Genomic DNA, 22954 nt, shown 5'->3' with positions numbered 1-22954 from the left:
TTAGAACTTCCCATACTGTGTTAAATAGAAGTGGATAAAGCGGGCATCCTGGTCTTGTTCCTGACCTTACGGAAAATGCTTTCAGACTTTCAACTTGAATGTGATGTTAACTATGGGTTTTTCAGAAATGCCCTTTATCATCCTGAGGTAATTCCTTTTCACTCCTAGTTTACCTAGTGTTTTTGTCATGAAAGGGTTTACATTTTATTAAGTGCTTTTTCTGGATCAATTGAGATGATCATGTTGGATTTTTTTTCCCCCCTTCATTCTTTTATGTGGTGTATTGCATTGATTGATTTTCATATACAGGATCACCCTTGCTTTCCAGAGATAAATTCCACTTGATTGTGGTGTATAACCCCTTTAATATGCTGCAAAATTAGGTTTGTTAGTATTTTCTTGAGAAGTTTTGCATCTATATTAAAATATAAGAGATATTGGACTAAAGATTTATTTTGTTTTGTTTTGTAGTGTCTTCGTCTGACTTTGGTATCAGGATGATGCCGGCCTCATGGAATGAGTTAGGAAGTGTTCCTTTCAAATTTTTTTTTTTTCCATTTGTTCCTGGGCTTTCCATTATTGGAAGATTTTTGATTAGTGATTCAAATATAAGCCTATTTAGATTTTCTCTTTATTTTTGAGACAGTTTTGGTAATTGGTGTGTTTCTAGGAAATTTTTCCATTTCAGCAAATTTATCCAGTTTGTTGGAATTCATAGTATTCTCTTTCATTTATATTTTTATAAAATCTTCAGTAATGACTTCACTTTCACTTCTGATTTTGTCAGTTCTCATCTTCTTTTCTTAATCAACCTAGTTAACACTTTGTGAATTTTGTTGATCTTTACAAAGATTTTTCCACTGTTTCTTTATTCTCTATTTCATTTATCTCTACTCTAATCTTTTTTATGTTGTTCTTTCTGCTACCTTTGGTTTTAGTTTGCTCTTATTTTTTACAATTCCTAGGCATATGAAGTTAGTTTGTTGATTTGAGATGTTCCTTCTTTTTTATCGTCAGTATTTACTGTTCTTGTTGCCTCTCATAAGTTTTGGTATGTTGTTTTTTCATTTCATTTATTTCAAGGTATTTTCTAATTTCCCTTATAATATCTTGTTTGACCCCTTGGTAGTTTAAAAATGTGTTGCTTGATTTCTATATTTTTGTGAATTTTTTAATTTTCTTTGTTATTAATTTCTAGTTTCATTCCATTGTAGTCAGAAAAGATGCTTTGTATAGCTTCTATCTTTTCAAATTTATTGAGACATGTTTTGGTCTATCCTGGAAAATGATCCATGTGTACTTGAGAAGAATGTGTATGTACTGCTTTTAGATGGAGTATACTATATATATCTTTTAGGTCTAATTTGTTTACAGTGTTGTTCATGTTCTCTATTTTCTTATTGATCTTCTGTATAGTTGGTCTATCATTATTGGAAGTAGGTTTTTGTCTTAGGCTGGGTTCTCTACAGGAGCAAAACAAGTGAAGCATATACATAAATATATGCACCAAAAAACCAAATCTATTGCTGTTGAGTCAATGTTGACTCATAGCAATCGAATAGGACAAAGTAGATCTGTCCCATAGGATTTCCAAGAAGCAGCTAGTACATTTGAACTGCCCACATTTTGGTTAACAGCCAATCTCTTAATCACTGCACCACCAACTGCACCACCAGGGCTCCATAAATATATATAGAGAGAGATTTATTACTAGGAAATGGCTATGCAGTTGTGGAGGCTGACAAGACCCAAATCCTTGGGTCAGGTGTCAGGCTGGAGGCTTCTTCTGACTCATGTGGTTGCAGGGGCTGACAAACTCAAAATCAGCAGGTCAGGCCACAGGCTGTTGGCTCGTGGGATTGCAAGAGCTGGCAAATCCCAAAATCTGCAGGTTGCTGGGTCACATCTCAAGAACCAGAGGTCAGAGGATGACATGACAGGTGCAGGACTGAGAAAGAGAGAGAGAAAGAGCTTTGCCAGAACATCTATATATATTAGATACAGGGCACACCCACAAAGAAACATCCGTTTCAACTGATTGACTGCTTACATCAGATCACAAAATGGAGGATGGTTACATAATATCTGCCAAATTACTGAGAATCATGGCCTAGCCAAGTTTACACATAATTTTAACCACCACAGCCCACCCCTTGTCAACATGGGACCTGTACACATCTCCTTAAACCATATATAATCTCTAAATACATAAAGGCAATTATTAAGTCTTACTTATGCCTAACATGATACAACTAATATAGGTACAACCAAATGCCCTAGCCATGTTTACATCACGTATTTTATAATAAGTAATGAAGTAAGGGAGAGAAGAAAACAAAGATATTTGCTATGTATATATACAGCATATATAGCACATACGCACGCACTTATGACAAAACAAGGAAGTAATAATATTCATAGCAACCACACTGTTTGTTTTTGCAACTAGTCACATGGTCATTGCTGGTATTTAGAACTATCTTCTTCCACCACCTATTTTGTATTCCTTTTGACCTCAGCAAGCATCTCAGCTGGTCATGGTTCTTTGCCTGGTGGGGTGACCCAGAGCTTCATTCCTGAAGGGTCTGGGCCATTAGTAGTTGTATTAGAATTGGGTTGGTGTAGTTCTATATACACTTTATCATAGGGCATGCAGTACTAAGAGATATCCTGGCAAATGTTTAACACTAGGTTCTCTAGTAAAAGAAAAAAGGGGAACAGCCTTTATTATGAATTAAATCTTGTCCTTCCAAAATACATGTTGAAATCCTAACTCCTGTACCTGTGAATAAAAAGGCTACTAAGTAGTGCAAATGGTTTGTGCTTGACGACTAACGTAAAGGTTGGTGGTTCGAACCCACCCAGCAGCACTGTGGAAGAAAGGCCTGGCAATCTGCTCCCATAGAGATTACAGCCAAGAAAACCCTATAGAACAGTTCTATTGTGTAACATATGGGGTCTACTCAATGTCAACGGGTTTGGTTTGGTACCTGTGAATATGATCCTGTTTGAAAATAGGTTTTCTATTATGTTAATGAGGTCATACCAGAGTAGGGTGGGTCCTAAACCTAACCCCTTCTGAATGGTGTGTTATAAAAAGGGAAAACAGACATGGAGAGACAGCCACACAGGGGAGACACCATGTGATTGTGGAGGCAGATATACCTTTAAGCAGTAAAGGAATGCTAAGGATGGCTGGCAGTCACCAAAAACTAGGAGGCTTGAGGTGATGGAAATGGTCTAAAATTGGGGTGTAGTGATAGTTGTGCAACTCTGTAAATTTACTACAAATCACTGAATTGTACACTTAAATACGTTAATTTACTTGAAATGAATTTTATGATATGTAAATGATACCTCAATAAAGCTGTTAAAAAAAAAAAAAAGAGAGACATCCTAAGGGATCTCCTGTATCCCAGAAATACTCTTCTTTACCTCCATTATGTAGTATCAATCCAATTTCCCCTTGGTAATCAGGATCAATCACACAGCCAAAATGATAACTCCCTTCTTTGCCTGCCAATCCAGAGGCATGAGGGGCCCAAAGTGGCCAGGTGGCATTCTTAACTTCCATTTCCATGGAATCAGTGTTGTGTCTCCTGATGGGAGCATTCCTCCCTCTGGAACTAAGACCTCTAGACCTGCAGAGCATAGGTTCAAAAGGACAGGAAGCAAAAATTTGGGGAGTGGGTCACTAGGGGTATTAGTCAGTGATACCACTCCCATTTTGACCCCTAGATATTGGACCCATGAATCCTGGCTATAAGAGAAAAAACACCATATATTGGATGTTGGTATAGAGCATATACAGCTTTCTGGAGAACATTGCCCCAACCCTGCATTGTATTGCCACCTAGCTGGTGCTGTAATTGTTTCTTTAGAAGGCCATTCCATTCTTCTGTCAAGCCAGCTGCTTCAGGGTGATGGGGAACATGGTAAGACCAGTAAATTCCATGAACATGGGTCTATTGCTACACTTCATTTGCTATGAAGTGAGTCACTTGATTCGAGGCAATGCTATGTGGGATACCATGATGGTGGATGTCTTATTTATCTACTACTGCTGTAACTGAAATACAACAAGTGGATGGCTTTAACAAAGAGAAGTTTATCCTCTCACAGTCCAATAGGCTAGAAGTCCGAATTCAGGGCACTGGCTCCAGGGGAAGACTTTCTCTCTCTGTGGCTCTGGAGGAAGGTCCTTGTCATCAGTCTTCTCCTTGACTAAGAGTTTCTTTGCTCAGGGACCCTGGATCCAAAGGACATGCTTTGCTCCCGGCTCTGCTTTCTTAGTGGTATGAGGTCCCCAACTGTCTGCTTGCTTTCCTTTTTTTCTAAATCTCTTGTAAGATAAAAGGTGGTGCAGGCCCAGGGATGTGGCCTTTATGTTGGATCATGGATGTGACCTGAGCAAGGGTGTTACATCCTATCTTAATCTTCTTTAACCAAAGACAGGGCTTATGATTTATAACACACAGCAACATCACAAAATGGAGGACAACCACACAGTACTGGGAATCATGCCTACCCAAGTTGATACATGTTTGGGGGGGAGCACAATTCAATCCATGACAGTGGATAAGGCATTCTGCAAGTCTTCAGATGGTAGTTTTGGCAGAAGCATTCCATGCAGGAAAGACAACAAATCCGTGTTCAGAGTGAGTCTCTATCCCAATAAGAACAAAATGCAGTCCTTTCCATGATGAAAGTGGTCCAATGTAATCAACCTGTAACCAGGTTGCTGACTGATCACCCCCAGGAATGGTGCCATATCAGGAACTCAGTGTTGGTTTCTGCTGTTGGCAGATTGGCACTCAACAATGACTATAGCCAAGTTGGCACTGGTGAATAGAAGACCGTATTGCTGAGCCCATTTATAACCTCCATCCCTGCTACCATGGCTACCTGGTTGATAAGTCCTTTGGCAGTGACAAGAGTGACTGGAAAAAGAGGCTGACTGGTATCCACAGAATGCATCATCCTATCCAATGGATTGTTAACATTCTCCTCTGCTGAGGTCACCGTTTGATGAGCGTTCACACGAGACAAATATCTTCACTTCTTCGCCCCATTCAGAGAGGTCTATCCACATGCCTCTTCCCCATACCTTCTTGTCATTGATTTTCCAATAATATTCCTTCCAAGACCATGACCATTCAGCTAAACCACTGGCTACAGCCTGCGACTCAGTATACAGTCATACATCTGGCCATCTCTCTTTCTAAGCAAAATGAACAACCAGGTACACTGCCCAAAGCTGTGCTCACTGAAAGGATTTCCCTTCACTACCATCCTTCAGGGAGGTCCCAGGAAGAGGCCACAGTGCTGCTGCTGTCCACTTGTGAGTGGTGCGTGCATATCACACAGAGCCATCTGTAAACCACACATGAGTTTTCCTCACTTAACAGATTATAAGGAACTCCCCAAAAGGCTACAGGTGCAGACTGGGAGAAAGAAGGTAATGTGACAGGAGTGGAGACCAAGGGCATTTGGGGCAATTCATCATGTAACTCACTTGTGCCTTTAGGTCCTGTCTGATCTTGATCTCATATATGCCGCTTTCATTTAATGATGGAGTGCTGCTGTGCACATTCGACTTAATGACTCTGTGGGTCAGATGACGCCCAGTTCATAATGGGCAGCTCAGGTTGCCTGGAGACTAAGTGGCTCATGGCTAAGTGTTCAGTCTCTATTAAGGCCCAGTAACTAACCAAAAGCTGTTTCTTAAAAAGAGAGTAGATATCCTGCAGAGGATGGCAGAGCTTTGTTCCAAAATCCTAAGGGTCTGTGCTGTGATTCACTGATAGCGACCTACCAAAGACTCCAAATAGCATCTCTATCTACCACTGACACTTCAAGAACCATTGGATCAGTTGGATCATATGGCCCAAGTGGAGGAGAAGCTTGCACAGTAGACTTAACCTATTGTAGATCCTTCTCTTGTTCTGGGCCTCACTCAAAACTAGAAGCTTTTTGAGTCACTTGGTCATTAGGCCAGAACAGCACACCCAAGTGAGGGACATGTTGCTCCAAAACCCAAACAGGCTGTCATGGATAGAATTGTGTCCCCCTAAAGTATCTGTCAACTTGGCTAGGTCATGATTCCCAGTATTGTATCATTGTCTACCATTTCGTCATCTGATGTGATTTCCCCTTGTGTTGTAAATCCTAGCACTATGATGTTAATGAGATGGATTAGAGGCAGTTATATTGATGAGATCTACAAGATTAGATAGTGCCTTAAACCAATCTCTTTCGAGATATAAAAGAGAGAAGCAAGCAGAGAGTCAGGGGGACTTCATAGCACCAAGAAAGCAGCACCAGGAGTAGACCGAGTCCTTTGGACGCAGGGTTCCTGCACAGAGAAGCTCCTAGACCAGGGGAAAATTGATGACAAGGACCTTCTTCTGGAGCTAACTGAGAGAGAAACTCTTCCCCTAGAGCGGATACCCTGAATTTGGACTTGTAGCCTGCTAGACTGTGAGAGAATCGACTTCTCTTTGTTAAAGCCATCCACTTGTGGTATTTCTGTTATAGCAGCACTAGTTTACTAAGACGGAGGCTTACCAGACTTTGTGTCTTCTTTTTAATTGTAGGAGGGTTGAGATGTAACAGCTTATCCTTCACTTTAGAAGGAATATTTCAATATGCCCTACAGCATGGACCCCTTGAAATTTGACTGAGGTGGAAGGCACCTATTTTCATCAGATTAGTTTTCCACCCTCTAGCACAGAAATGCCTTACCAATAAGTCTAGAGTCATTGATACTTCTTCCTTACTTGGTCCAATCAGTGTAATGTCATCAACGTAATGGACCAGGTGATGTCTTATGAAAGGGAAAGATGATCAAGGTCCCTGAAGACTATATTATAACATAGAGCTAGAGAGTTGATACACTCTGAGGTAGGAGAGTGAAGGTGTATTGCTGGCCTTTCCAGCTGAAGGCAAACTGCTTCTGACGATTCTTCAAAACTGGAATTGAGAAAAACATATTGTGCAGATCAATAGCTGCACACAAGGTACCAGGAGATTTATTAATTTGCTTAAGCAATGAAACCACATCTGGAACAGCAGCTGCAACTGGAGTCACCACCTGGTTACGTTTATGATAATCAACTGTCATTCTCCAAGATCCACCTGTTTTCTTGCACCGGCAAATAGACAAGTTGAACGGGGATGTGGTGGGAATCACCAACTTTATACCCTTCAAGTCCCTGTTGGTGACACTAATCTCTAAAATCTCTCCAGGGATGTGGTACTGCCTTTTCTTTACTATTTTCCTAGGTAGGGGGAGTTCTAATGGGTTTCACTTGGCTTTTCCTGCCATAATAGCCCTTATTCCATGTGTCAGAGATCCAGTGTGGGAGTTCTACCAGTGACTGAGTGTATCTACCCCAATTATGCATTCTGAAACTAGGAAAATCACTACAGAATGGATTTGGGGACCCATTGAATGCACCGTGAGACAGACTTGAGATAAGACTCCATTAATAAATTGACTTCCATACACCCTTCATCCGGAAACCCTGGTAGCATAGTGGTTAAGAGCTATGACAGCTTGAATCTACCAGGTGCTCCTTGGAAACCCTATAGGGCAGTTCTACTCTGTCCTAGAGGGTTGCTATGTGTCAGAATCTACTCAGTGGCAAAGGGTTTGGTTTTGAGGTTATACAGCCCTTACACTGACTGATGGGCCATGGTGACATTTTGGGCCTCCTGGAATTAGTGTCAGTTCAAAGTCAGAGTCCAGTAATCCTCAAAAAGTCTGATTATTTCCTTCCCCGCAAAGAACACTTTCATAAAAGGCCATAGATTCCTATGTGGAAGGCTGAAAGAAAGATTAACAGTACAAATTTTTGCTAGTGTAGTGGGGTCCTTCCTCAAGGGGGTCCAGCCTCCCTTTCATTCAAGGGGTTGTGGATCTGTGTCATGGATTGAATTATATCCCCCCAAAAATGTGTGTATCAATTTGTCTGGGCCATGATTCCCAGTTTTGTGTGATTTTCCTGTGTGTTGTAAATCCCGCCTCTATGATGTTAATGAGGGAGGATGGGCAGCAGTTGTGTTTGTGAGGCAGGACTCAGTCTACAAGAATGGGTTGTGTCTTGAGACAATCTCTTGAGGTAGGAAAGAGAGAAGTGAGCAGAGGGACAGGGGACCCTATAGCACCAAGAAAGAAGCACCAGGAGCAAAGCACATCCTTTGGACCTGGGGTTCCAGAGTGGAGAAGCTCCTAGCCTGGGGGAAGATTAACAAGAAGGATCTTCCATCATAGCCAACAGATAGAGATAGCCTTCCCCTGCAGCTGGCACCCTGAATTTGTACTTGTAACCTAGATTATGAGAGAAAACATTTGTCTTTGTTAAAGCCATCTACTTGAGGTATTTCTGTTATAGCAGCACTAGATGACTAAGTCTGTAAACTGGCTTGAGTCTGGGAATTGAATGAAGGGCTGTGACTCTCTATTCTGGCCATCCAAGTTAGACTGCTATTCATTTGACCTAGAATTCTTCCACTTGTATGGATCAAGTAAATATTTAGTAGATTTCCTATCTATTTCACTCCTAGGGACACCATGGCTAAGCAGCCAACCCCATAAGTCCATATGAGTCAGACTTCTGATTTCTGCTTTTACTCTGCTGTCCATTATGGTAACCATGTTCACCTTGTCTTTGGTGATTAAGTGCTATCGCTTGGCCCCTAATGTCCTAGAGTCCAATCAGCCTCATTGTAGGTAGGTGTCTTAATTCAATTAGGGTGGTTTCCACTGTCAAATTTCACTTCCATAAAGTAGCAATTACAAGAGTCTTCAAGGATGCTAGGTCTCCCTTTAAAAATTTGTTCTTCACTGTTCTGTTGAAAGCTGTGTCCTCTGGGTACTCCATAGGTGGGTCTATGGGTCCAACCTGATAAATTCACTCTAATTTGCCAGTTTCCCCAAGATTTTGGATACCTTCTTCTACAGTATACCAAGGCAGTTCTGGCATTTCAGCTTGATTTAGTGTAAGCCACCGCTTGACCTATGCTTTGGTGAACCAACCAAATAAACTCTTCGATCTTTTTCTGACCTTTCGAGCTGACACATTGAATGAGTAACCTGTGTTTAGTGGGCCCATATCAATAAACTCAGACTGATCCAACTTTATGTTCCTTGCACCATTATCCCACACCCTTAATAGCTATTTCTGTGCATATACCTCAGGTTTCTGTTTGTATGTATTAGAAAAATCAAGCAGTTATTTTGGGTGTAGCATATCTCCTCATGTGTCACACTTAATACTTCACCTCTTAGGGCTTGCTGGAGGTGGAGGGGGGGTCCTGCGGACATTTAACAATCTCTTTTAAGGCATATGCCTCAGGCAATGCCCCAGGCACCACTCCAGGTGGTATTATAGACAAATACAAAGACATAGCTGGGTTAATCTCATCAGATGGGGGTAGAAGGGTAAATGGTTTTACTGAGAAAGGTGGTTTAAAAGACAAAGCTAGAGTAATCTTTTCAGATGGGAGTAAGAACGTTGGTTCTGTTGGCAGGAGTGATTCAACCAAAATTAGGAGTTCAGTGTCCTCACCTTCTTGTTTATCTGCCCATATGTTCCCATCCCAAGTTTAAGGATCCCATTTCTTCCCAATCAATGACCTCACTTTAACTTCAGGTGTCATTTGAGTGTGGGAATTCAATTGGCATTGTAATTCAGCCACTCTTATAAAACTGGGTTTGGTTTTTGGCAATGTGAGCTCGGTTGCTACATGAAAAAGGCTTTCTCTCAGGGCACAAGTGGCAACTTTCAAGTCTTTTTTGCAGTGCTTGAGCTGTGACTCTGAAGTATTGAGTTTATCCCTTTTACCACTTTGTCTAGTAAAAGTAGGACCAATCAACCAGCTCCTTTATACTTCTCAGTCTGACAAAATTATAGAAAAACATCAAGTGTACAATTACCCAGAGCCTTATATCTCACAAATATTTGATTCAATGGTGGTGATATTTTGCATATTTCTATTGCTACCTCGTGCCATGTATTTGCTGTGCCCTCTTTATTATTGGAGGCAGAGTCATCGATGCCTTTAAGACTAACCAGACTTGAGAACCAATTCAGACACTCATCATTTTAATTTTGTTCCTCTAGAACCATTTTCAATACCAAATGTCTTAAGCTGAGTTCTCTAGAGGAGCAAAACCGGAGAAGCACATATATAAGTATATATGGAGAGTGATTTATTTCAAGGAAACAGCTCATGCAGTCGTGGAGGCTGGCAATTTCTAAATCCATGGGTCAGGTGCCAGGCTGGAGGCTTCTCCTAACTTATGTGGTTGCAAGGACTGTCAAAACCAAAATCAGCACATAAGGTGCCAGGCAGCTGGCTCACATCCCAAGAATAGGAGTTCAGGGAATAAAGAGATGATTGCAGGATCAAGAGAGAGAGAGAGCGTTGCCCAAACATTCATATATATTGTATGTAGGTCACACACCTGAAGGAAACACCCCTTTTAATTTATTGGCTCTTTGTATCAAATCACAAAATGGAGGATGATTACATAATATCTGTCAAACTACTGAGAATCATGGCATAGCCAAGTTGACACATAACCTTACCACTTTTCTATTCCTCTTTTAGTGAAAAATATTTGAGTTTTGCTTCTCTGACAGGTTCCAGCTTTTGTAGGTTTTATGGTAGATGGATGATTTTTTTTTTGTTTTTTTAATCTTCTGCCAATCTCTACCTTTTAGCTGGAGAGTTTAATTTATTTACATTTAGAGTAATTATTAATGGGGAAGAATTTACTTCTGCCATTTAGCTATTTTTTTTCTGCAATGTCTTATATGTTTTTTGTTCATTAATTCCTCCATTACTGCCCTTTTCTTATATAGTTTTTTTTTTTTTTTTTTTTAGAGTATAGCATTTTGATTAATTCTTTTCTATATATTTTTTTAGTTATTTTCTTGGTGGTTACCTTGGGAATAACAATTGACATCTTAAATTTATAACAACCTGGTTTGAATAATACCAATCCAGTTTCAATCATATACACTTTGATCCTATACATCTCATCTCTTCCTTTTTATATGGTTATTGTCACAGATTATATCTTTATATATTACATGGCCATTAACAGGCATTTATAATTATTGTCTCATGCATTTGCCTTTTAAATCACATAAGAATAAAAGAGGAGCTACAAACCAAAATTACAAAAATACTGGCTTTTATACTTATGTGATTACCTTTACCAGTGTTCTTTATTTGAACTCTATATTTTAGTTACTCTCGAGTATACTTCATTTCAACTTGAAAAACATCCTTTAGCATTTCTTGTAGGGCATGTCTGCTGGTAATGAATTCCCTCAGCTTGTACCTATTTCTGTCTGGAAATTTTTTAATTAGTTGACAGTATTTTTCTTTCAGGACTTGAAATGTGCCACTGCACTCCTTCTGACCTCCATGGTTTCAGATGAGAAATCAGGTATTAATCTTATTGAGGGTCCCTTGAACATGATGTGTCTCTTCTCTTTTGCTGCTTTCAATATTCTTTGTTTCTGGGTTTGTGTAAATCTCTTTAAGTCTGTTCAGCTTGGAAGTCATTGAGCTTCTTGGATGTGTATATTGAACTCTTTCACCATTAAAAATAATATGTACTTTGATGATACTAAATCTTTCTGAGTAGCCAATTATGTCTAAGTGTGACATTACTAGATCAAAGTGATTTCAAGATCGATTGCATCAGTGTTCACTTTATGAGTGACAATATAATGTACCTTCAGTTGTATTCAACTTTATGAATTAAATATTTGCTTGTTCTATAAACTATTGAATGAGTGTGTAAATGTTTCTTACTCTGACGATAAATCCTCCTTTTCATTTGGTTAATTTTTCTTCAGCTATTTTGATATTATGTTATTGGGTGCATACAGATTTGGGGCCATTATAGATTCCTTGTGAGTTGATCACATTCCATTTTTGAGTGTACCTTTTTATCTCCAGAAGTGTTTCTTGCCTTTTAATTTACTTTGCTTTGTATTGCTGTAGTTTCATGGACTTCCTTTTGCTTCATGTTTTCATGGTGTATATTTTTCTATCCTTTTAGATTTTCTGTGTACTTATAATTAAGGTATATATTTTGTAAGCAACATTTTTTTTTATGCAGTCTTCCAATTCTAGTTTAATACTTGGGCCATTAATTTATTTAATACTTTTGATAATTAATCAATTTAATTGGATGCAATTAAGAATATATTTAACTTTACGTCTCCCATTTGTTGGCTTTTTTGGGGGATATTTTTCTTTTCTTTCTTGACTTTTTTCTGGATTAGTCAAAATTTATTTTTATTATTCCATTTGGTATATTTTAGTGGCTTTCCTAGAGATTACAATCTGATCCTTATTTATTTCACCCTAAAAAAAAAAAAAATTATTATTTTACAACTTTTCTAAAAGGCCAGAATCTTAGAGCATTTTAACTTCATTTACCAGTTCCTTCTTTTCAATTATTGTTATGCATTACTTCACATATATTTTAAACTCCACAAGTCATCACAATTACTGATTTGTACAGTTAATATTTATTTAGTTTACTCACATATTTATCTATTCCGTTGTTCTTCATTCCCTACTGCACTTTTGAGCTCAGTCTGGGATAATTTTCCATTTTTTAAAGAATACACTTCAGTATTTCTTTCAGTGTTGGTTTATTAGTGACAAAATTCCTCAGCTTTTGTTTTTCTAATTGTATCCTTATTTGGTCCCTACTGTTTCTACTAGCTTTGGCTGTTATTGTAGTTAGGTGTCATCGAGTTGATTTTGACTCATGGTGACCTGATGTGATGGAGTAGAATTTCCTCATAGGGTTTTCTAGGCTGTATTTTTTTGTGGGAGCAGATTGCCAGGTCTTTCTCCTATGGAGCCACTGGGTGGATTTGAACTCCCAACCTTTCAGTTAGCAGCCAAGCAGTTAACCATTGCACCACCAGGGCTCCTTTGGCTAATGGGATAAAAAATTGATATAGGACACTTAAAAAAAAAAAAAAAAATCAAGTGAAGCCTAGCTTGAAGCAGGTACCAAATGAAATTTGTCGTGAACCCAGTTCTGACTGATGTATGGATTTTAAGGAAAGGTTGACAGCAGTGTTTTTCATATATTCAACAATGAAAGAAAGGCTGTGTTAGGCTATGAACAACATCTGCAATCAAGTGAGAAGCCTAAGTTTTGGGGGAGGGTTGCAGAAAGCAGACTGATCAAGTTTGGAAGATTTGCGGGCAAAAAAGTTGCAAGGGAGGAAGTAGAAGGTACTGGTGAAAAAAACTGTTGACATAACCAATCATAAATTCTAGTTTGGCAGTGAAAGAAATGAAGCTAGGCAAATTATTAAATGTGTCAAGTATAATTATTAATAGCTGAAAGAGTGTTGTAAAGCTGTATATCAAGAAAAGGCAGTATTTTTAAACTTAGGTCATTTAGATGGAAAATATGATAGAGCTGGAAAGACTTCTGACCTTCTCTATCTGGCTGTGCACCCTTCTGCCTAAGGCCAAAACAGTTCCTAGGTGGGAGCCTGGCGCCTAATTTATAAGGAGATTGTGTAGCTTCTTAGCCTCTTTCTTGTGTTTCTATACCAAGTCTTCTATTACTCATCCTTAAAGAGACTCAGTCAACATCACCTTCAATTATATACTCTAGCTCTAAAACCTTGCTTCAATTAAATACGAATAATATAAAAGGGAAAAATTTTTGTGAAATTAAATTTTATGAAGCTTCTTTTGCTTCCTTTGAATTTGTACTTTTTTTCTCTAAATTTGAGCCAGAAGACCAGAACTGTTGAATTTTGGCCTTTGGAGAAATTTCACAATTTATTTGACTCCTTCTCCTTTTTCTCTATTCCATAGATGAAATAAATGAGGTACAGAAAAGGCACCCTATAGGGGCTCGAAAGCAGAGCTAAACCCAGAAAACTCAGATTTCGTGGTATTTCCCACTATACTGTGGAGACTAGAAAATCCATATTAGCTTACTCCGTCACTTAGCATATTGCACCCCTCCCGAACCTACTTTAAGATTCAGCAAATTTTTTAATGTGGAAGAATATAAAGTGGTTTCAATACTCTCTCTCCAGAGTATCAGATTTCTGAAAACAGCTGACACAAAGCACTTTTGCAACCAAATTTAATATAAAAACAGTGAGAGTATGCAAATAAGACGTAAAGCCAAACTTAAGAAATGAACTACAGAGATAATGAATTAACATAGTACCATTTTTAAGATTAGACTCTAGTCCTGCATTCTGTTCTTTTCTGGTGAACTAGGCACAAGCAACTCTGACCCTGTTCTTGCCCCTGCTGTAAATGCACATCTGGACAAGCAACAGACAGAGCAAGCTATGTATCAATTCTAATTTTTTTTTGACAATGTGGGTTGAGACATGCTCACTCCACCCCCATCCTGTTCTACTTCAATGTCAGAAGGAAATGAAGCCACAATGAGAAAAAAAAGAAGAGCTGTAACACCTTTTGTCTTCTGCCTTCTCCCTCCCTCCTCACTGTCCTCCCCACACAGAGCTACTCCACCTCTGATCTGCTTTGGTGTGACATCCTTGCCTGCCTGAGGGAGGAATGATGTAAAGGGACTGCAGTTGCAGACAAGTGACACACACAAGTCACAAGCCTCTGTAAGTACCAGATCTTCACAGGACTCAAGCCAAAGCCATGGCACTATCGCTGGAAGAATTCGTCCACTCGCTTGACCTCAGGACCCTCCCCAGGGTCCTTGAAATCCAGTCAGGCATCTATTTTGAAGGTAAGCACCCTGCCATCCCTTCACTGGCTAGAAAGTGCTTATAAGGTATATACTTTGGGGAACTGAAAGGGGACATTTTAATGGAGAATATATGCATTCTGTTAAAAGAAAGACGATCATAAGAAATATTTAATTGATGAATAGATAAGATCCAATATTGTCTGCGAAGGGAGAAACTAGATAGGACTTTTAGGTGGACAGGGATTAGGAAATGAGTGAAGCTTCTTGAGATTTTTGTAGGCCTTCAAAAATTCGACATAAATGGTGAATTATTTCTGTCTGTTCTTGAAATTGGCTGTAATGGAGTGAAAAGTTTTTTAAGTTATCCATATTTACGTTTCTAGAATATAAAAAATAAAATTTCATTTTTTAAAACAAAAAGCAACTATCAAAAGCAGTGTTTGGAAAGAAAAAAAATCTTTACCAAACTCTTTACCACTTCTAAATGTTACTTCTATCAATACTTCCCTCACTTTTTCTGTAGTGGCCTAACTTTTAATTCCTTTAAAAAAAATTCCTTTAAATAATGACAATTCTAATTCAAAGGTATAGAAATTAATGTTATTTATGTGATAATTTTTTAAAATCTATCCTGAAAAGTCAGAATTTAATTTGAAGTTTTGAATAATAAACTATTGAGTTTACTATGTTAATCCACGTAAAAGAACATTAAATCCTCCGATATTTATCTAGAATCTTTAAGCAGTTAATTTGAATACATGCGTAGCAAAGAGTCATTTTTATGCAAATATATGTTTTTGGTTACAAGAGTAGTAGAGTTGAGAAGGTAGTAGATACAGGTCAAGACCAACTTCTGGGAAAATAAAGACTGTAGGCCAGACTTTACCATTAATAGGCACAGGAATGGATTATATATTGTGAAATAAAAGAAAGATTGACAGATGTCAGAATCAGTTCATATACATATATACATATACATACACCTGGAAGTGAGAAACTGGTACAGGCTGTTCTCAGTTTACTAGAGGGTTTTTGTTTAATTCCTGTATAAATTGATTTTTTGGAATCAGATCATGTTTCTGCCATGTGTACAATATTGTGAAATATCTCTATGTTTCTAAATTAAAAAAAAAAGAACAGTTGCCATTGAATCGATTTTGACGTACAGCGATCTCATGTGTGTCAGAGCAGAACTGTGTTCCACAGGGTTTCAGTAGTCAATTTTTCAGAAGTAGATCACCAGGCCTTTCTCCCATGACCCCTCTATGTGGACTCAAACCCCCAGCACTTCAGCTAGCAGCCACGCACTTTAACTGTTTACACCACCCAGTAGATCTCTATGTTCCTAAGCTACCCCTAAGTCATTTTTGGCCTCATGATTTGTGCTTTTGAGTCTTTGCATAAGAAATTCTGTGTATCTAGGCTACAAAGATATCCTCTTATTTTATATCAATTTTATGGTTTTATATTTTCCATTTAGTTTTTAAGCCATTTGGAGGACACTTTGTTACGAAGTGTGCAGGGATCCAATTTTAGTTTTCTCCATATAATAAACCTGATTTCCCAGGACCGTTTACTGAAGCAGCCACCCTTTCCTCATTTCGTGCTGTTACGTTTAAAGTGTATTACATGGTCACATCTCTATCAGCCCATCTATGAAATATCACTTGTATTCCATTAGTCTATTTTTTTTTTCTGTAGTTGTTCCAAAATCACTATTTTTATAACCAGGCTCTGGGAAAAAAAAAGTTAATATAGCCAATGTATAAACCAATTCTTTTGTTTTACTCTTCTTTTTCAAAGTTGACTTAGCTATTCATAAACCTTTAAAATAAGTTTTTTAAAAAAATCAATTGATTCCTTAAGAAATCTAACCGGGATATGTATTGGAATCTATTGATTTTACAGATTAAGTTGGGAAGAATTGACATTTCTACATTAAGTTTAATGAAAGGAAATAACATATCTTTTCATGTTTTCAGACAACCTTTTATTAGTTTACTGTGTAATATTTCAGTTAAGAGAAAAAAAAGTGTGTATCTTGGTGAATTTTCACAAGAAAACACATTCATGGAACTGCCAGCTGGGTTCAAAAAAAACCCAAAAAACCCAACTCATTGCCAAGTTGATTCTGACTCATAGTGACCCTATAGGACAGAGTAGAACTGCCCCATAGGGTTTCCAAGGAGTGGCTGGTGGATTTGAACTGCTGACCTTTCTGTTAGCAGCCAAGCTCTTACCCACTGTGCCACCAGAGCCCCAGCCCAGAGATATAACATTACAAGTGTTCTAGATGTTCCATCTTATGCCCTTTCTCAGTCATTGTCCACTATCTTCTCCAAAGGCGCCACTGTTGTTGTTGTGACTTTTGTCCATTTATGAACTTTATGTAAATGGAACAGTACAGAATGTATTTTTTTCTGATTGGCATGTAGGTTCAACATTACGTTTGTGAAATTAATCTGTGCAGTTCTATATAGTTTGTTCACTTTCAGTGTATAAAACATTCCATTGAATGAATATACCACAATTTATTTATCTGTTCTACTGCTAACATGTATTTGGATTATTACCATTTTGGAGTTGTTACCAGTAATGCTGTTATGAAACATTCTTGCATATATGCATGTTCATATGTACGTACATTTCAGCTGAGTATATAAAAATGTGGAATTGCTATGTCATATGGTGGGTGTATGTTCAATCTTTGTGGGTAGTAAAAAACCAGTTTCCTAGTTGATTTATATTCCCATCAGCAGTATATGAGGGTTCTAATTAATCCACATTTCTGCTAACACTTGATATTGTAAGTCTTCTTAATTTTAGCCATTCTGCTAAGCGTGTAATGATATCTTGTGGTTTTAGTTTGTATCTTTCTGATGATTAATGAGATTGAGTGACTTTTCATGTCCTTTTGGAGATACTCTTTTATGAACAGACAGTTCATACCTCTTGCTCATTTTTTATTGGATTTTACAATTTTTTATTATTGAGTTAATAATTTTTTTATATGTATTTAGGATACTGACCATTTGTCATTTATCTGTGTTGCAAATGTCCCCCCTCCATCCTGTGCTGTAACATTTCATTTTCTTAATAGTGTCTTTTGATGGATGGAAGTTTTTGATTCTAGTGTAGTCAGTTTACCATATTTTCCTTTTTGTGTTTTCTCAATTTTTATTTTCCTTACCTCAAGTTCATGAAAATATTTTCCTATACAGTATGTGGTATCAGGATGAGGCCAATATATTTATTTATTTTTCTTCTATGGAGCCAATTGGTACAGTGACATTTATTGAAAACCTATCTTTTTTATGCTACTTGCTGTTTTACCTTAATCATGAACAGCGTCCATATAAGCCTGGGTCTCTTTCTGTTCCATTTATCTATTGCTATCCTTACAGCAATGCAATTTTACCATATCTAAACTAATGTAGGTTTGTAATAACATGTAATATATAACTTATATTATTACATTATCTTATAACATGCTACAAAGAAGTGGTTCCCAAACTTGGTTGCACATTAGAAACACCTGGGAAAATTATAAAATATAGACGTCTGGGTCTCTCCCCAAGGGATAAGTATTTAATTTTAAGAGTTAAGTCTTCACCATTAGGTTTGTAAAAAATCTCCCCAATGATTATAACAAGCAGCCGGATTTGAGATATTTTTTTCAGGAGATCTTGAGCTTCTCTTTTTAGATTTATTCTTAGTTATTTGATTTTCTTCATGTCATTATAAATGGTATCATTTAAAATTTTCATTTTCTCTTTGTTTTGTTTATTGAATTCTAAGACTATACCTTTAGGTTCTTTTGGATTTGTTATGTTCACATTGATGTTGTCTGTGAGTACTAATGGGCTTAATTTCTTCTTTTCAATGATAGAACTTTTTTTTTCTTCCATTAAAGCACTGACTAGCACTTCTAGTACAATATGAATAGGAATGATGGTAAAGGACCTCCTTGTCTAATTCATAATCAGAGATTGAAAGTTTCAATAATTCACCATTAAATATAATGTTTGTTTTAGGCTAAAGAATTTTTCTTCCTTTTCTGGAGTCAAGCAAGGAAACTGGATGAACTCCTGAAACGACTGCCTTGAGATAATTTTAAAAACTTAAACCAAAAATATCCCCTGAAGTCTTCTTAAAACCAAACAACAGTTTTGCTTAACTGGTAAAAAAATGTCTGCCTTAAGCATTATGCTCTTTTAAGAACCAGCTATATGAGATCAAAGTGACAACAGAAACTTGAAAGATTAGATAGGAACCTTAGGGGACAGTCAGTTTATGTTACTGGGGGAGGAACAACTCAGAAAAGAAGGATGAGAATGGTTGCACAACTCAAAGAATGTAAGCAATACCACTGAATTGTACATATAGAAACAGTTGAATTTGTGTATGTTTTGCTGTGTATGTTCTCAAAAACAACAACAAAATAAAATAAGGTTTCCTTCCATTAGTAGCTGGCTAACAGTTTTTTTTTTAAAAAATTATGAATGTATTCTCAATTTTATCAAATGTTCTTTCTGTAACTTTTGTAATTATAATTTTCTTTCACACTGATAAATATTAGAATGTTAAACAAAGTTTTTTCTTATGGTGTAAAACCAGCTTAGTCATATATCATTGAATTTGGTTTTGTTTTTTTTTTAATTTTTGCTTCTGTATTAGGGAATTATATCGATAATGTCCTAGCAGGGTTTTCATATCAAATTATACTGAATTTAAGAAATGTTTTTGATAGTGACTTTCTTTTTCTATTCTTATAAAGATTTTATATAAATTTGAAATTAATTCTTACTCAAATACTTGCTAGAATTCACAAGTGAAGCCAATCTGGGCTGAGATTTCTCAAATAGAAATATTTTCAATTATGGGTTCAATTTTTTAAATAGTAGGGTCTTCTACATGAGCATAGTTTATTTTACATTTTTTAAAACTGTCTTTTAGATCATTTATCTGAGTTAAAAAAAAAAGTCTCCATAGAGATCTTATGTTCTTAGGTTAGTTTCTAGACTGTACCCACATACGCATATATGGTTATATCTTGCTGTTTTGAATGATGTTATACTTTTTATGATTTCTCATTGGTTATTGCTGAATAGGTAAATGTAACTAAATATTATCAGCAGTATTTATGAAGTCTCTTAGTAATTCTAATAATTTATAATTTGTTTTTTATTGGTTTTCCTAAATAGATATTCATATCATCATAGTGGTTTTTGGGCTTTTTAGCATCAGCAAATATAAAGAGTTATATTTCTTCTCTACCAATTTTTACAACTTTTTTTTTTCTTACCTTTGTAGAGTAGACCAAGTCTTCCAATACTATGTTAAGTCATAGTGGGCATTTTTGTCTTGCTCCTAATCATAAAGAAAATGCATCTAAAGTTTCTCCATTAAGTGAAATACTCTAAGTTTTGGCATTTAACCGTCACTAAATCAAGGAAGTTCCCACCTAGTCCTTGCTTTCTAGATGTTTTCATAATGCATAGGTATCTAATATAATTGATACTATCTGTTAATGTGGTGAATCACATTTAAAGAGCTTTCCAATATTGAAAAATCCTTTCATAATATATATCCATTTTTGAAAAACAATGTAGGAATTTGAAATTACATTTAGTATTTTTGCATTTATAGCACTAGTGAAATAAGCCTATTCCTGTCTTTCTTTCTGTTGCACTTATCTGTTTTGGATTCAAGGTAACACTAACTTCCTAAAATGTGCTTATTCTTTCAGTAAGGTAAGTTGCCTTACTGGTATGAAGCACAGAGTTATGGGTTAGAAGTTCAGAACTCTGCCTCCTGGCTAATTTACAAATGAGATATGATTCTAAAGTCAACTTAAAATTGTCAATATTTCCTTTTTTCTGCTGTTAAAATAGGCTTCATCATAACCCTGAGGGTGAATGTGATGGTTAATTGAGCTATTGCATATAGAGTTTTTAGCAAAGTGACTAGCCTACAGAAAGCACACAATAAATCCTATCATTATTATAGTTACTTTTATTATTCATATGTTATGAGGAAAATTGATCAACTATTTCTAAAAAGTAAAACAAAGCAAATTTGAATTCCACCGCTGTTCCATACACCAACATAAATTTAATATGGAGAAAATATTAAACTCTACAATATTAACAATAAAACCACTCAAAGAAACCATAGATGAATGTTGAACTAGGGACTTTAAAAAATGACCATGATTACGTTTGATGATTTGCTAGAAGGACTGATGGAACTCAGAAAGAAAAAAAAAAAGCTGTTATACTCATGATTATGGTTTATTACAGAAAAAAGAATACAGATGAAATCATCAAAGGAAAAAGTGATAGGACCAACCCAAGAAAAATCAGGCAGGAATTGTCAGTTGTCTGCTCCTAGAAGAGTTGCACAATGATTATTTCTCCCAAAATGGTATATGACAATACCTATGAAACAATGCCAGCCAGGGACGCTAACCAAAGCTTGGTGCCCAACATTTTTATTGAAGGTCGGTCACGTGGGCATGGAACATCTGTGTAGCTGACCTTAGCTACTCAGTCTCTAGCCCCTTTTTCTGAGGTCAAACAGCATGGCTCAGAATCCCAAACAAAAGCAGGCATTCACCATAAATCACTGTGTTTGTATAAACTATCTGGCATGGCCCGAGACCCCAGGTATATAAAGACACTCTTATCTGGCAGGATATTCAAAGGGATTATAAATTATCTCCCAGGATTGTGTCAAGAGCCAATCTCTTCTCTGGAATGTGAAGGGTTTGAGCACCCCCAAGCCTGCTCTAAAGCTCAGCTAACCTTTTATTGGACAGTTTTCTTTAGAAGAGTTTAACACTTATATTTAAGCCTATAATCCATCTTGAGTTAGCCAGAATTTTCTAACATCTGAAATACAACCAGTAAAAGGATTAACCAACTTTCTACCCAGTTGCAAACCATGCTGGGAAAGACTCAGATAGAGAAGTTTCTCTTAAGAGAAATGAGGGAGTTAACCAAATAGTCATCCGGGTGAATCGCTTTCCAAACTGAGAGAACAGCTGGAGAAAAGTGCTATGGTAGGAACATATTGGCATGTTGTTGCTGTTGTTAGATGCTAGCGAGTCAGTTCTGACTCATAGCAACCCTATACACAACCGAACGAAACACTGCCCGGTCCTGCACCATTTTTACAATTTTTATGCTTGAACCCACTGTTGCAGCCACTGTGTCAGTCCAACTCATTGAAGGTTTTTCTCTTGTCCACTTACCCTGTACTTTACCAAGCATGATGTCCTTCTCCAGGAATTGATCCTTCCTGACAACATGTCCAAAGTATGTAAGACACAGTCTTGCCATCCTTGCTTCCAAGAAGCATTCTGGTTGTACTTATTCCAAGACAGATTTGTTTGTTCTTTTGGCAATCCGTGGTATATTCAACATTCTTTGCCAACACCACAATTCGAAGGTGTAAATTCTTCTTCAGTCTTCCTTATTCATTGCCCAGCTTTCGCATGCATATGATGTGATCGAAAATACCATGGCTTGGGGCAGGCACACCTTAGTCTTCAAGGTTATGTCTTTGCTTTTTAATACTTTAAAGAGGTCTCTTGCAGCAGATTTGCCCAAAGCAATGTGTCTTTTGATTTCTTGACTGCTGCTTCCATGGGTGTTGATTGTGGATCCAAGTAAAACGAAATCCTTGACAACTTCAATATTTTCTCCATTTATCATGATATTGCTTATTGGTCCAGTTGTGAGGATTTTTGGTTTCTTTATGTATTGGCTGTTTTGAATCAGACAATGATATAACCTACTGTGCTGGGAATGACAACTCAAAGAGCAATGGTGTTTCTTTCATGGTCAAAAAGAGCATTTAAAGATCCATCCTGATGGATAGTGACAGGATAATATCCATACGCCTACAAGGAAGACCAGTTAATATGACTATTATTCAAATTTATGCATCAAATGCTAAGGCCAAAGATGAAGAAATTGAAGATTTTTGTCAGCTTCTGCAGTTTCAAATTGATTGAACATTCAATCAGGATGCATTGACAATTACTGGTGATTGGAATGTGAAAGCTGGAAACAAAGAAGAAGGATCGGTATTTGGAGAATATGGCCTTGGTGATAGAAACAATGCTGGGGATTGCAGGATAGAATTTGCACGACCAATGGTTTCTTCATTGCAAATATCTTTTTTCACCAACATAAACAG

The 22954-nt window shown here is 37.1% G+C and overlaps 1 protein-coding gene across 1 annotated transcript in view; it reads left to right on the top strand.

Moving 5' to 3' along the window:
• The first annotated feature begins 14530 nt into the window (after positions 1-14530).
• THEMIS (thymocyte selection associated) overlaps positions 14531-22954 on the top strand; it is a 211365-nt gene continuing 202941 nt past the window's right edge. Inside the window, exon 1 of the mRNA XM_049902361.1 lies at positions 14531-14788. Coding sequence (XP_049758318.1) covers positions 14698-14788 — 91 coding nt within the window. The 5' untranslated portion in view covers positions 14531-14697. The remainder of the gene's footprint in view (positions 14789-22954) is intronic.

The sequence above is a fragment of the Elephas maximus genome, chromosome 1 (assembly GCF_024166365.1).
Source record: "Elephas maximus indicus isolate mEleMax1 chromosome 1, mEleMax1 primary haplotype, whole genome shotgun sequence".
Classification (NCBI taxonomy): domain Eukaryota; kingdom Metazoa; phylum Chordata; class Mammalia; order Proboscidea; family Elephantidae; genus Elephas; species Elephas maximus.
This window is presented reverse-complemented; position numbering and strand designations above follow the sequence as displayed.